The 16,465-nt window shown below is 39.7% G+C and overlaps 1 protein-coding gene across 8 annotated transcripts in view; it reads right to left on the bottom strand.

Annotated features, from left to right (window-relative positions):
• Positions 1-16,465, bottom strand: part of SH3D19 (SH3 domain containing 19) — a 179,792-nt gene that overhangs the window by 45,316 nt on the left and 118,011 nt on the right. For 4 of the 8 annotated variants that reach the window (XM_059175508.1, XM_059175516.1, XM_059175536.1 and 1 more), the window contains exons 3-6: positions 8,988-9,028; positions 3,056-3,098; positions 452-590; positions 151-313 (exon numbers count right to left, since the gene is read on the bottom strand). In XM_059175508.1, the coding sequence (XP_059031491.1) occupies positions 151-313; positions 452-590; positions 3,056-3,098; positions 8,988-9,028 (386 nt within the window). Of the gene's footprint in view, positions 1-150; positions 314-451; positions 591-3,055; positions 3,099-4,437; positions 4,479-8,987; positions 9,029-16,465 lie in introns of all 8 variants that reach the window. The other 4 variants (XM_059175561.1, XM_059175553.1, XM_059175570.1 and 1 more) reach the window with 3 other exon arrangements.

Below are 16,465 nucleotides of genomic sequence, written 5' to 3'. Positions count from 1 at the left end.
AGCAAATCAAAATAATGGAAGCACACAGTGATCACACTGACTGGGAAGCAGAGCTCAATGAATTATGCACAAGTCACAAATCATTTTAAAGGCCAGATGCCTACTGATAACTCCCCTAGATCTAGGTCAGAATTAGGGAAGACAAATTACTTGCATTACTTTGAGGCAGCTGGTTGTCTATTTCTTCTGGAAAGTCAGTCTGAGTTGCAGAAGTAATTGTGTGCCTTGGAGTGGCAGCAGCATTATTATTATTTGTAGTATTCACTTGAACTTGGTTGATTTCTTTTATGACTTGTTCATAAGATGGTGGGAGCTGCAAAATAAAGAATGAAGATTTTAGACATCTATGGACAAGAGCCAAAGTACTGATGTATTAATAGTCTCACTCTTCTTATCTTTGAACTCACTTTAAAAAAATAAAATGCAGAGAGATAATGTGATATTTATTTACCTCAGCAGGAACCAGCTCACTGGGCCTCCAAGGACCTGCTGCAGAAGATGGGGGAAATCCCAGTCCCGGGGGTGGGGCTCCTGGGAACCAAGAGGCCGGCCTCAGGGGCTCAGCTGCCACGATGGTGATCTCTGGGCGCCTAGCAGATAAGACCTCAGTGAGGGTTTGCAGGTTGATAACAAGCTATTGTCTGCCTCAAACATTCAAAGATTCCTAAAAACAACCATTGCCTCAAAAAAGTTACATAAGAATTACCGTAGTCCTAGAAATGACCTATCTGGCCTGGGCTACCAAGGGAGCAGAGGACAGTCATCTTCCAGGACTCCAGGGCTCAAAGTTAGAGATGTACCTTAAGCATACTCAGCTCTGCCTTGCTGGATAAGAATAAGGGCTAAGGAAGGCTCACACAAATCTCTTCATTCCAGGGTTCTGCTATCCAGCCTATACCATGAATATAAATAATATATGGTAAGGCAGAAAGTACACCGGTCAAATAAAACTGCTTCATTTTCTGCCATTATAAATTATATACTCTGACATGATACCAAAAAAGAACAATATCCTTTTCCTCCTCACCCAGCCTCTGCCCCAATTCAAAGTCTTCTCTAAGTGTTTAGAGATTGCATGTTCATCTCTAGACCCTGCTATGTGTGTCTGTGCTCCTAGTCAGTGTGGTATATGACTCTGGTAACTAACCTTTAATACTGGCACCACAGTAATTCAGGCAACTCAGGCACGGCTCCTTTCATCATTTTCTTAATCTGATTCTACATTCTCATGTTTAAACTTTATAGTCAACCTCATTTCCTAACAAACACCAACTGTGTGACCCTGAGCAAGCAATCAACCTCTCTGAGCCTCGGTTTTATTATCTAACAAGCAGGGATGATGAGATCTGCCCTGACCTTCTCTAGCACTCTACAGAAAATGAAAATAAAAAAGCACTGCAGGGGCACCTGGGTGGCTCAGTGGGTTAAGCCGCTGCCTTCGGCTCAGGTCATGATCCCAGGGTCCTGGGATCAAGTCCTGCATTGGGCTCCTTGCTTGGCAGGGAGCCTGCTTCTCTCGCTGCCTCTGCCTGCTTGTGTGTATTCTCTCTCTGTTGAATAAATAAATAAAATCTTTAAAAAAAAAAAAAAAAAGGCATGGTATTGAGGCACCTGGGTGGCTCTGGTCATGATCCCATGATCCTGCGATTGAGCCCTGGCATCAGGCTTCCTGCTCAGTGCAGAGCCTGCCTCTCCCCCCCACCCCCTTCCCTCTGCCTGTGCTCTCTGGCTCTATCTCTCTGTTGAATAAGTAAATAAAATCTTAAAAAAAAAAAAAAGAAAAAGCCCTGCTATTATCAAAACTGGGCATATTCACACATTCTCGGCTATCTCATGAAACAGTAGAACCTGCTCATTGATTAAATTTGAATTGCATTACCTAAAGACCTCTGCTTAAAGCTTTTGTCTAACTATGGGCGCCTGGGTGGCTCAGTGGGTTAAGCCGCTGCCTTCGGCTCAGGTCATGATCTCAGGGTCTTGGGATCGAGTCCCGCATCGGGCTCTCTGCTCAGCAGGGAGCCTGCTTCCTTCTCTCTCTCTCTGCCTCTCAGTGTACTTGTAATTTCTCTCTGTCAAATAAATAAATAAATAAATAAATAAAAAAGCTTTTGTCTAACTAATGAGGTATTGGCTAATAAATATTAAGCACTACGCATGCAGTAATCCTTACGACAGCCTTGAGATAGGTATGACTAGCAACATTTCTCTTTAAAGATTTTATTTTTAGTAAATCTCTGTACCCAACACGGGGCTCAAACTTAAAACTCTGAGATCAAGAGTCGCATGTTGTACCCATTGAGCCAGCCACATTCCCTCATTAGCAACATTTTAAAGATGGGGATACAGAAGCTAAGAAAAGGTTAAGCAGCTTGCCCAAGGCGACACAACAAGAAGGCAGTGAAATCAAAATTTGAACTCGGTTATGTCTGATGCTAAAATTCTCATTCTTCATTATTCTATATTACCCTGTTAAGAAATGTGAAAGCAGGTACCCTGTCTTATAAAAATCCCCCTATCCATGCTGCTTCCATCCATTCAACCATCTGTCTGTCTACTGGTACTTCCTTCTGTCTATCCAGCGACTCTCCCCTCCCTTCCCCCTCCTTCCCTCCCTCCTCCTCTCCAACCAGTCATCCAGCCATTTATCCAATTAGTTATCCATCCATCCTGCCTCTTCTCCTCTCCTATTCTTCCATCGTTTCTATCTTTATCTATGCAACATTTACTAAGCAGTGAGGAGGTACAAAACATTTCTTTGAGCAAGTCTTTGAAGCAGTTATGACAGTTCTTTACATAAAGCACTTAATAAACATTTAAACAATTAACTTCAGTAAATAATTATTGCCAAAAGAACATTCTGAGGTTTGTATTGCTTCTTTTCCCACCAAAATTTTCATCATTCGAGCTTACAGATTAATTCAGGAAATGTACTGATGAGGCAGAACACTGCTTATGTAAACACACTGCGTATGAAAGAGAAATATTTAACTTGTTAACGGGCAGCACACTTTGATTTCATTATTAGCAGAATAGATGACCTCTGTTATAGTCATACCTCCTATCTCGATGAAGCTCACTCTGAAAAGAACTCCGAGAAGCTACAGAAGAAAGAATAAACTGTTAAAATACAAAATCAGTACATTCAATTAAGGTTTAAATTTTTATGGGTACATTATTGGAAAAAGTTAGCTGATACTTCAAATCATAGAGGATATCTGAATTTTAACATCCATAAGTAGAAAAGCAAATCAAACTGATCTTTTTATATGGCATAAAAATAATTTTATTTACATATTTGAATTGCATAAGAAAACACAGATTTCAAAAACTCCCCAAAGCACATCCCATGATTCTGAAAATAATTTGAAGAGTGAAAGGGAAAAGAAGACAACTATTAAATACAAATTGCCTGGTAAGAGCATTACGACAATGACATGAATTTACAATGGGCAGAAAAAATTTTAAATATCTATTCTAATCCATGAGACTGTACTTTTGCAATAGCTGTTAACAACTCTATTGTAAAGAAAGTGAAAGAGATCTGAATTCCATCTATTTTCTAATATTTCTGGAATTTCATAACCTTTAAATTGTTTTATTACTTAAATTCAAAGATAATGGTAAGAAATGCAAAAACTGTTCATAACACTTTTATAAAACATGTTTCTAGCACATACTACTGTATACCCAGCACCAAGTTTTCCTTTAAGCCTCAAACTCAAAAAACTAGATGGTTCAGACTTTTTCCAAATTTATTTTTAAATTAAATCAAGTCTTAATCATATGATCTGGAAAATGTCACATACGGTGCCACACATTACACGTATGTGTAATGGAGAACAGTATTCCTATTTTCAAGAAGCACATTCTTACAATTCCTTTAAGAAAAGCTTCAAGTACCACACTGTAAAGATATGCACACAAAGGAGAAATTGTTTCCGATATAAACTGTTTCTACCAGCTGCCTTTCTCTCTCTCTAGTAGTCTACTTTTTCCATTCTTCTGACTGAGAAGGCTAAGGACATGAATCCCTCCTTCCTTCCTCCTATTAACTTTGGATCCTCTCCAACGACGGAGGCTGCCAAAGCCGGGGTGCAGGGGTGGAGGTGGGCAATGGGGATGAAATCTAGGCTGGAGTAGGGGGAGCTGTGACAACTGTTGGGCTGGTCTATCAGGAATCCTACACGTGTATCCTTAGCCGATGGCATTGTCGAATTTTTATTGAGAGCTAAACCAAGCAGAGGTACGTTTTGTCTCCTGGAGTAAGAGAGGACAGAGAGGCTCAAGCTCTGAGAGGGGTATCTGATTCGTAAGAACGGTTGCATTAAGTCAGACAGAGGCACGAGAGTGCTATGATCATGTCACCACCGTCGCGACAGCCCGAATCCGCAGACACAACACTATTAAAAAGATACCATGTCATTGTCACAAACGTACCTCTTCCACGGGGCATTTTGGCTGTGCACTATTCATGAGTGCTAAGGGAAAAAAAGGGGTTATAGAAGAGGAAAGGGAGAAAAAAGGAGTGAACCAGTTGCCTAGGCTTTACAGGGAATTCAGGAACAGGACTGTTCTGCATGCTGAGTTTCCTCCCATCTGCACACTGGGACAGAAAAGGGAAGTTGATGCGCCACAGTTTCAGAGAGTAAAGAAACAGACAAGGAGACATCTCTACAGACCAGGACATTCACCTACATAACCCCAGTAAAAATAAACCTACCTACAGTTTTTAACAACACTGCAAAAAAAACAAAACAAAACCAAAAAAACCTAAAAACCATTTTTGAAAAATCAATATGCTACTTTAACAGGGATTAATTTTAAACTATGAATATAGTACTTAAAGGGGAACCCGGGAGTCAATTTACATTCTCTTAAATCAGTGGCTTTTCACTTGATTTCGCTCCTTCACAGCAGAGGTGATTAGTGGCAGGAGTCCCTGGTTGGCAGAGGGATACTCCCCTCGGGAGGGGGCAGAACGAGGGACAGGAGATCTCCCAGCCTTACTTGTCGATCTCTTCCACATCCTTTGGGAGTCACTGCTTTCCTCTCTCCTGCTTTGAATTTCTTTTTCTCCTTCGTACTCACTGATGTATTGATCCTTATAGAATGACCGACTCTTTTTGCCAGTGTTGAGCAAGGTTAGCTGCTAGAAATATGTTAGATTTTCATACAGCATCTCTCAGTCTTCCTGCTAATAAGTCAACTATTCACTTCCTCTCATTCTCGCTTTCCCAGATCAAACAGACTTGGTGTAGGTGTTGCCAGGACGATCAAATTCGCCACTGACGCTCATACAGACCAACATGTTCCTTTGAACCCTGCCACAAACTGCTAGCTACTCTTCTGTGCCTTTCGGATTAAGGCCACAGTTAAAAGTTATCCTGTTTTTCCACAGAATTATTTTCAAACTTGTCTAGTTCATATGGTTAAATTCTTAAGTACAAAATAAACTCATATTCAGCTGTTTATAATAAAGACAGAGATCTGGATTTGCAATATTACTACTAATAAGGAATCCTTCTAAATTCCAACAGGATTATAAGCACAGACAGACGCTCAGTGATTATCCTTGCTTTTCTAACCTTGCTTTTCTAACCTTACAGATGAAGAGGATGGGCCACAGAGAGGTTAAATGAATTCTCCCAGGTCACACAGCCTATTATGAGAAGGGCTGGGAGAACTTTGGTCCTCGAAGCAGTTTAACTCCTCATGGAGCCAAGAGAGGCGGAAGCTAATCCTGATTCTAAATAATTCAAAATTACTGATTAAATGATGATCACATGAAATAAACACATAGAAGGATTATTATAAGCATCATTGCTACAGGACCACCTTGCCAATGAAAACCACAATAATCACACACACACAAAAAAACAAAAAACCCACCTCCCTAACATATCCTTGAGATGGTATGAGTCACGTGTTTGACGTGGTAACAAGAACATCTGTAGTTTCAAAGCTCAATGACCTCGTAGTCAGGCAGTTTGGATTAACATCTCCAATCTACCTTGTGCAGCCATTTCATTTTTCTGAGACTCAGTGATATACCGTCTGTAAAATGGGGTTAACATCTACCATGTGGAGCACTGTCTTATAATGTATGTGAGCAGTTCCAGACTCCAGGCAATGAAGAGTAGCTGAATCTGAATTTCAGAGAATAATTTTCTCTTAAAAAGTTAATGAAAGGAAAAGCATGAAATTCCAGATATATCCAATTATAATCCTTCAAAATCTTTACCCATAATATTTAGGGCTCACAAGAATGACTGCAAAAAGAAGGATCTCAAGACTTGACTGGAACCAGTATCATTATGGAAGAATTTAAAATACCACCAGTAAAGGAACCTTGCTTTTCAAATGTAATGGAAGTCCTCCTTACTGGAGAAGGATGACTAAGTAAAGTTTACAGCTTTTTCTTACAGAATGGGCAAAAAGTGCAAAAGAGAAGGGGAGGACACAGTTATTCTTCATTCTGCATTTACATGGTATTACATGAGGATGTCTGATCTTCTTGCCTAAACATCCAGGAATAATACAACTAACAAGTATTTCTCTGAGTATACGCAAAGTAACTGATCAATAAGAATTAAAAGACAACCGAGTTAGTTTTGTTCTTGTTTTTTTTTTTTTTAAAAAAGATACCTCAAAGCAAGTTTTCCCTCCTTTCATCTCCCTCCTCTGCTATTTCACCAAATGCCTCTTTTAATGTGCCAGTCTGATCTCTCCACAAATTCTTTCCCTACTGCCTACAAATGTCTCCAAGCTTCCAATCCTGAATAGGCATGTTCAAATCTCCCCTCTGTTTGATACTCCTCGGCCTTTCCTTCTTTTATTTACCGCCAAATGTCATAAAAGAGTAGCCTACCCCAGCTGTCCCGAGCTCCACATATTCTAAATTGAGGCATGGCTTCCAATGTCAGTGTTCCACTGAAAGTGCTCTCTCCAAGGTCACCACTGGCCTAAGGGCCACACATGATGACCTATTCTCAGCCACCTTCGGCTTGTTCTTACTGAAACATTAAGCGCTATTTGCATTTCACTTATCCTTTTAAAAAATCTCCCTTCCCTTAACCTCTAAGGTACAGTTGTCTCCTGTTTTGTTTTTTTTTTTTTTCCATTTTCTGATCATTATTTTTCAGTCTTTTTTTCTTTTTTGCCCCCTCTACCTTGTCTGCCTTCTCTAAAAGCCTTGCACAGCACAGGGGCCTCAAGGTAGAAGCAAGACCCATCCTAGAGGACCTATGGGAAGTCAGGTTCAAATTACAGTCCCCAACAAAGAGGTCCTAAAATCCAAGAAGAAGCCAGCAGACAGGACTCAGTCTCTCCTCCTTAGCAAGGAAGAATTTGGGGGGAGGGGCAGGTAGTCATTCACCTTTTGCTCTATGGCACCCTAAAGGCAGAGCGTGGCCTCTCAGACATCAATTATTTCCCAGGGTTCTGCCCTTTATCACCTTCTCTGGCCTCTAAGTTTCCTCTTTAAGGGTTCAGCTACTCCTAGGTTTTGCCTATAACCTTGACCACCCCAAATTATATCTCTAGCAAAAAACTCTTGCCTAAATCCCAGACCCTGATTTTTTTTTAAATTTTCTGTGCCCCCTCCCAATCATCTCCATACACCACCCTGCCCTCAAAGGGCTCTAAGGCATGAATTTTCCATTTTCATATCCGAATTCCCTTCAACATATACTGTGGCATTCCCATATCTTTATAATTCACTACCAACAAATATAAAACGTGGGAAATGCAGAATATCCTTCTGTATGGCCACCTTGTGAAATTTTCACTGCAATGGTTCAAATGCATGCTCTTCACAATCCATGGATATCCTAAATTTATACTCAGTACTACAAAATTATGTTTTCAAAAATAGGATACATTCTCCTCGGGGTGGTGATCTCAGCTCAAATACTGCAAAGAACATCTAAAATCCCCACCTTATCAGAAACCTCATTCTGAAGGAGGTGAGAGGCTGGCAGGGGGAGCTCTCATGCTCTACCACTTGTCGCCAATTGCAGATCCAACAGGGAGAGGTGGAGCTCAGCAGATACTGTGATACTCCGCCTTCAGGAAGAAGGGCTTTCCTTCTCCCGTAGCAAAACCTCAGCCAATGAGAGACTGTCACAACTCAGCCAGTGAGAAGCCACTGTATTTTGACCTCCCCAGTTTACTCCAATGGGCTTTTTGTTTGTAATAGTCTTCCCAATTCCCCCCTTCACTTTCTAAAAGAATGTTTTTATGTTTTTCTCTTTTTGTTCTGCACACTTGCCTATGGTTTTGCTGTAGCTTGCTTGTCCCAGATTACAATTCTCTGCTACTCCTGAACGAAATCTATTCTGCTGGTTTAAAAAAGAAAAAAAAAAAAAAAATCCCCTCCTTATATTTAAAACAGGTAATCCATGTTCTGTTTAGTTTCCCTAAAACTATAGGGAACTTTGCAGACTCTTCTGTTAAAAACAATGTAAAAATTCTGCACCAAAACCAAGTTTTAACCAAGAGGTTTGCTAAAGCTTTAACTAAGAGGTAAGACTGAAAAGTATGAATGCACCATTTTGGAGAGAATTCTATTCTGGTACTTGTATGTGAAAATGAGCCGATCTCCACAGGCATTTATACAGTTAAATAAAAACACTACAGAAACAAATGAATCAAAAAGGACAGGGACCCATCAGATGTTTCTACCTATAGAAAATGGTACATTTATTTTAGATCATAAAAATTGACCATAAAATCCGTATTTTTAAAAATAGTTTAGTTCTGTGAGTGGAAAATATTATTCTGAGGAATGGGCTTATCAATAAATGAAAGTTGAAAAGAAAAGTTGAAAAACTAATGCCTGAAATGGTTTATTATTCCTTAGGAGAAGAGGGAAGCTACTTTTGTTGGGTTCTTTATAAGATTCATCAAATACAATCACTTGCTGGAAGCCTAAACCATCATTTAAAATACCACAGAGGAAAATACAGAGCAGGAAAAAACAAACTTACATCTCTTGATTACCGCTCTAATGGATGACAAAGGTCCTTGGCTAGAAAAAGAAAGAAAGAAAACATTATTGTATTCATTAATCCTTTTGAAGAAGAATCTTTCATAATGCCAGGTCATTTCTGGGACTCAATATGGCGCCAAGCAGCAAGTTTGATGTATTAGTTACTGGCTTATCCTCCTTACAAAACATAAATTTTAAAAAAAGTTTTTAAATTGCCTTGGATATAAAATGTTTTATGGGAAATGAGAAGGCTGGTGAAGTATATGTGCAGTGCAAATAAAAATCTGCCTTAAAATTGCTTTCACAGCTACCTACACACTGCATCTTCCAGTGATGCTTTGGACAGCACTTGAAGCCAGGCAGCAATTACACAGTAATCAGAAGAGTTCTGACCCCCTATATGTCTCTGGTGTTTGACACGGGAATTCCTGTCTTTTCACAACAGATCAAAATAGACCATTTTTATAGTTAATTTGACCTAAGAACGCACAGCATTTCTTCCTAAGATTAGAACTTACAACATCACCACCTAAAAATGAAAGTCTTCTGGTTGCTTTGAGTTTTGTTCAACGGCTGGTTGGTCCTGGGTGTCCCTGACTGTGTGACCTTGGGTTAACAAGCACAAATCCTTCTGAGCCTCCATTCACTCACCATCAAGTTGTTAACTGCAAAGGTTTATAATCACTAGTTGGTAGGGCTTTTTTTTTTTTTTTTTTGGAAAATTTTATTTATTTATTTGACAGAGAGAGACACAGCAAGAGAGGGAACACAAGCAGGAGGAGTGGGAGAGGGAGAAGCAGGCTTCCCGCTGAGCAGGGAGTCCGACAAGTGGCTCCATCCCAGGACCCTGGGATCATGACCCAAGCTGAAGGCAGCTAGCTACTAGCTATCTAACGGCTGAGCCACCCAGGCGCCCCAGGCTGTTTGTTTTAAATTTTATTCAAACAAGCTGGCCTAACTGCTTTTGGAATCATTTAGAAAAAATACACAAACCTAAAACATTAATGATATAATTTTTTTAGGGGAAAAAACTGCCTTGTTTATAAAATTCTTCACTTTTTCCCCTGAATGCTCTTAAAATTTATACTTATTTTTGATCTTATTAAACTCGTGCTTTTGGTAATCTGTATAAATCCTCTTGCTGTTTCTTAGGTAAATATGATAAAACTTGGAGAAGATGCAGTAACAGATCAGTTCATTTTATGGCAGACACTTTAAGAATATACTGTTCTGCCTGACCAAACAAAAACATTACAGGAGGTAATTACAAGGTCATGAAACTAGGACCGTAATATAAAAACATGTGTTTTCAGCAATACTGATTTTGTTATCTTAGATTTAAAGAAAAACATCCACATATAATTAAGTTGTAGTATCAGGTGTACAACACACTGATACCACAATTCCATACATTACTCAGTGCCCATCACAGCAAGTGCACTTTTCACCCCTTCACCTACTTCAACCATCCTCTCACCAGCCTCCCTTCTGGCTGCCACAGGTTGTTCTCTGTATTTAAGAATCCTTTTTTTTTGTTTTTCTCTTATTTGTTAAGTCTTAAATTCCACATATGAGTGAAATCATCCAGTATTTATCATTCTCTGACTGACTTATTTCACTTAGCATAATACCCTCTAGATCCATCCGTGTTGGTTGGATAAGCAATGCTCATTTTTATTTTAAGTTTATTTTTTTAGTAATCTCTACTACTCAACATGGGGTGCAAACTCACAACTCTGAGATCAAGAGTTGCATGCTCTTCTGACTGAGCCAGCAATGTTATTATTGTTTTCATTTTATTTATTTTAGAGAGAGAGGGAGAGATAGTATGTGTGGGAAGGGGTGAGAGAGGGAGAAAGAGAGTATCAAGCACACTCCATGCTGATTACAGAGCCTGATGCAGAGGTTGAGCACAGGACCCTGAGATCATGACCCGAGCCAAAACCAAGAGTTTAATGCTTAACCAACTACACTACCCAGGTGCACCCCAGAAATGCTCATTTTTGAAAGATCTTGGGGCACCTGGGTGTCTCAGTCAGTTAAGTGTCTGCCTTCAGCTCAGGTAATGATCCCAGGGTCCTGGGATCCAGCTCTGCATCAGGCTCCCTGCTCAGCTATGAGCCTACTTCTCCCTCCCTCTCCCTCTGCTCTTCCTCCCTGCTCAAGCTCTGTCTTCTCTCAATTAAATAAATAAAATCTAAAGTTAAAAATATTTTTAAAAAGGAGTACTTGAAGGTTTTCTGTAAACAACTACTTGAAAAAATTAGCATAAGGTCACTCAGAAGAATAACAGTAATAAAACGCAAATAGGTTGGCTGAGGTTGAGGTTTGAGTGCAAAACTGGAGAGACTCAGCATGTTAATATTGTATCTGCTGATTCAAGTTTAGTAATTAATAGACTCAAACTCAGTAATTAACAGGCAGGGCCAAAAAAGCCACAATTTCATGCATATGTCCAGGCAGAACATATGGAATGTTACTGAATGTAACTGAATATTACATCCTTGCTCATTACCACTGGTTGGTGGGATGTTATTATTTAAATAATAATATTGTAAGTATTACTATAATATTACCATGTTAACCAAAAAACCACTGTTACCTTTGTGAAGGAGGAAGGTGAAGTGACTGGGGTAGAATATAAGGGTGTCTGGGTCGAAATATTCCTCTCCCAATACCTCAGAATGTGACTTTTTTTGGAAACAGGGTCATTACAGACATAATTAGTTAAGATGATGTCATATTGGAATAGGGTGGTGCCCTAATCCAGTAAGACTGCTGTCCTTAGAAGAAAACCATGAGAGACACACAGAGGAAAGGCACCAGGTGACAATGAGGCAGAGACTGGAGTGACAAGGCTGTAAGCTGAGTAATGCCCAAGACTGTCCACAAGCAAGCAAGAGCCAACGAAGGATTCCCCTACAGATTTCGGAGGGAGTGTGGCCCTGAGGACATCTTCCTTTCAAACTTGCAGCCTCCAGAGCTGTGAGGAATTACATTTCTGTTGTTCTTAGTCACCTAGTTTGTGGCACATTGATAGGGCGCCCTAGGAAACATATACGTGGGGTCTTCTGGGCGCCAAGTACATGTGGTTAATTCACTGAGCTGCGTACTTTGTAAATATATGTTATACTTCAATAGAAAGCTGGGTGGGGGCACAGAAGGGTGGTAGAACCTTGGCACAAAACAGAATTCTGTCTGAGGTCATCCCAGGTTCTACAATTCTCAAGATTTATAGCATCATGTTTAGGCTAGCTCTATAAACCAACCAGCCAACCAACCAACCAGCCAGCCAACCAACCAATCAGTATCATATCTAAAACAGCGTTTTCCAAACTCTAAAGTTTAATGTTCTCCTTTCTTTTTTTTTTTTTTAAAGATTTTATTTATTTATTTGACAGACAGAGATCATAAGTAGGCAGAGAAGCAGGCAGAGAGAGAGGAGGAAGCAGGCTCCCTGCTGAGCAGAGAGCCCAATGTGGGACTCGATCCCAGGACCCTGAGATCATGACCTGAGCCGAAGGCAGCGGCTTAACCCACTGAACCACCCAGGCGCCCCTAATGTTCTCCTTTCTAAGTTAACAGGTTCTGTGGTAGAGAAAATAAAAAAGGAGGCAAATGAAGACCCCCCTTTCTCCATCTGTATACAAAGCAGAGGCTGTAGGTGAAGGTTCCACTCTGTATTTTTTTTTTTTTAAGATTTTATTTATTTATTTGAGAGACAGAAACAGAGCATGAACAATGGGGAGGAGGCAGAGGGTAGAGGAAACAGCAGATTCCCCACTGAGCAGGAAGCCCAATGCGGGGCTTGATTCCAGGACCCTGAGATCATGACCTGAGCTGAAGGCAGATGCTTAACCAACTGAGGCAACCCAGGTGTCCCTCCATCCATAGTCTTAAAAGAATCCCTCATGGAAGTTCTCCCTTAGCATGATCTCAGTTTCATGTCTTAGCTGGGAATGTCCAGGAAAGATGGGCACTGTGGGACATGCACATTTTTAGAAACTAAATATACTGTTGATAGGACTGACACACTAATATTTGATGAGATAAATAATGAGTGGAGGTGGGGAAGATAGAGGTGTGCAAGAGGAGGTTTCTGAAAGTGCCAGGAAGGCAATGGAGAAGTCTGGGGTGTCTTATTTATGCATTCAACTATTCAACCATGGAGCACTTACTATGTACCTGGTGTCATACCCCAGACTGGGGAAACCCATATGAATATACAACCACCACCCTCAAGAAGAATGCAGTCATGTTGATAAGATCAATAAATAAGGGACGCCTGGGTGGCTCAGTTGGTTAAGCGGCTGCCTTCGGCTCAGGTCATGATCCCAGTGTCCTGGGATCGAGTCCCACATTGGGCTCCTTGCTCGGCAGGGAGCCTGCTTCTCCCTCTGCCTCTAGCCTGCCACTCTGTCTGCCTGTGCTTGCGCTCTGTATCTCTCTCTCTCTCTCTAACAAATAAATAAAAATCTTAAAAAAAAAATCAATAAATAAAAGATTTAAAAAATGTTATACCAAAAAAAAATGTTATACAAGGAGTTGGAGAAAACAGCTGATGCTGGAATAGAGCTAATACAAGTTCTCCTCCTTGGCATGACTGACATTAGTAAAGGACGAGAGGTTGTCCTATTTATTACAGGATGACTGGCAGCGTCCCCGATCTACTGGATACCAAGAGTGTATTTCCTCCCACCCCCTGCCAGCTGTGACAACCCACAATGTCTCCAGACACTGCCAAATGTCCTCTGGGTAGGCAGGGGAGGGGAGAATCACCCGCACTAGAGAACCACTAAGTTAGTGGCAAAACAGAGCAATAGGGTTTATATGGATGCAAAAGCAGGTGACTTTGTCATTTCTGGTTGCCAGTTGATGGTGGCAGTAGTGGGATAAAATTGGGGGCTGGATATGAAAGAACAGGACAAAGGCAATGAGGAGAGAGGAAAAAAGTAAAAGAAATTTCTAGCACCAAGTTTTAGAAAAGTGGTACTCTGGTTATATCAGATGAAAAAATGAATCTTTTTCTGATGGACATTTTTTCATTCTATGAAAAATATCCCTAGGTCAGGTGTTTATAAATCAAGGACGGACTGCACTTAAAAAAAAAACAACATGATAGTTATTTCAGGACTACAATAAGCAAAAGTTCTGAAGTTGCTCCAATTTCAAAAAAACGAAAACCCTAAAATACCTTATATGTACTTTTATAAACAAAGCCTTAGGTCAGCCCTGATTTGCTTCTCAAAACAGAAAGCAATAATGCTATATCATGACAAATACTGTGTTTCACTCAATCTTTTATCATCCTATGTTACCTGCTAAAGTAAGGTAATATTATGTAATGGGAGAAGAAAGTATGAGTTAGTAAATAATAGTGTGCTACTGAAACAAATATAGAGCTATAATGCCATTTTAATAATACTTAAATTACTATCATCATCATAATATGTAGAGTCATATCTGATAAGCTGTAGGGAGTAGCAAAGAACAGTGTATTACTTGAAATTAATGAACACAGATTACCTGTTAGTTCTAAAACTCTGATGAACCTCCATAGTTTGAAGTTTGGGTATATAGCAAGGGAGTAATTTCTTCTTAAGACTTAGAGAATAGGGAGGTGGGGTTATGGACAAGGGGGAAGGTATGTGCTATGGTGAGTGCTGTGAAGTGTGTAAACCTGGCAATTCACATACCTGTACCCCGGGGCTAATAATACATTATATGTTAATAAAAAATTAAAATAAATAAATAAAAGAATTAGAGAATAAAAGGGTGCCTGAGTGGCTCAGTGGCTAGGTGTCTGCCTTCGGCTCAGGTCATGATCCCAGGATCCTGGGATATAGCCCCACATCAGGCTCCCTGCTCTCTGCTCAGCGGGAAACCTGCTTCTCTTCCACTCCCCCTGCTTGTGTTCTCTCTCTCATGGACTCTCTCTCTCTGTCCAATAAATAAATAAAATAAAATAAAAAAATTAGAGAATAAAGATGAGTAAAGAAAAATAATTGAGATCCCACCAAAATGGCTTTTGCTAAAGTTAAAAACTGTAACAAAACTGCAAAATACTTCTATTAATACTCTGAAAGCTTTAGGGAAAGAGTTATAGGAGTTCTGATTTCACTTTTTTATCACCATTGACAGCTCAATTATAGTAATTAAGATCTATAATACAACATGAAGTTACACAGGAAGTTTTTCTACTTAATCTTTTTCAAAGCAAGCAAATCATATGTACAAACTTTATTTACACAGTTTCAGAATAAATAAAGCCAGTGCATATTTAAATGAGCTTTCATTAATATATCTACCCATTATAAATTTGTAAAATGAGTTTTGGGGTTTTTTTTTGGTGGAAAATTTATAAGGGAAACCTCGGTGGCTCAGTTGGTTAAGTGTCTGCCTTTGGCACCAGGGAGGCTGCTGCATCCCCTGCTTGTGCTCTCTTTCTCTGACAAATAGAATTTTTTTTTAAAAGATGTATTTATTTATTTGAGAGAGAGAGAGAGACAGAAGGGGCTAGCAGAGGAAGAGGGAGACCAACAGACTGCCCACTGAGCAGGGAGCCCAATGTGGAGATCAATCCCAGGACCCTGAGATTATGATCTGAGCCAAATTCAAGAGTCAGATGCTTAACCAACTGAGCCATCCAGGCTACGCTGTAAATTAACAGTCATATCAGTGAGCATAAAGAATATGGAGGAGGACAGGTAGAGAAAAAGCAAATAGGATGCATGATGTGTCTATTGGGGCATCATGACTGTAGTGGAAAGAATACAGAATTTGAAGCCAGCCAGATACCTGCTTTCATATTTCAATTTACTTACTTGGTAGAATTATTTTCTTTGTAATGAGGATACTACTGTCTATCTTATGACTTGTTATTAAGATTGAATGAAAAAAAACTACGTAAAATATAGAGCACAGTGCTTGGCACATATTAGAACCTTAAAAAATGTTACTTATATTTCTTACCTTTTTTTCCAATACATAATTTTGTCTAGTCCATAATTATGAGGCTGAAATTTTGGGGACTATCCTGAGGATACCAGTTGAGTTACCCTACAGTTACCATAACACTACCTTATAAATTCGAATAACTGATCATTTGCATTTCAGTTGCAATTATTATTCACTACTTGCAACCCTTCTGAGGTTCACAATGCATACTTCTCATATATCTAATCTCCTACCAAGTTGATGCAATAACAAAGCCAAGAAAACAAAACAGACTGACAGGCTTTTGTGAGCACTGTATAATTCCTAAGAACACAGATCTCTATTCCTTTCCAGCACCCTTTCCATGATGTTTTTCACAAAATGGACACGGTGAAGAGTAGCTCTAAAGAGTTTCATATTCCTTTAGCTCTATTAAACCAAAAAAAATCCTGTAAGTGTTCAAAGATCCTGGAAGAAACTTTCAGCTCTACTATTAATAACTACACTACATTTAAAATTAGAGTATGTTGCCCTGTTCTT

Source organism: Mustela lutreola, chromosome 1 (genome assembly GCF_030435805.1).
Source record: "Mustela lutreola isolate mMusLut2 chromosome 1, mMusLut2.pri, whole genome shotgun sequence".
Taxonomy (NCBI): Eukaryota; Metazoa; Chordata; class Mammalia; order Carnivora; family Mustelidae; genus Mustela; species Mustela lutreola.
Note: the sequence above shows the minus strand (reverse complement) of the source record. Positions and strands in the feature narration are given on the sequence as shown.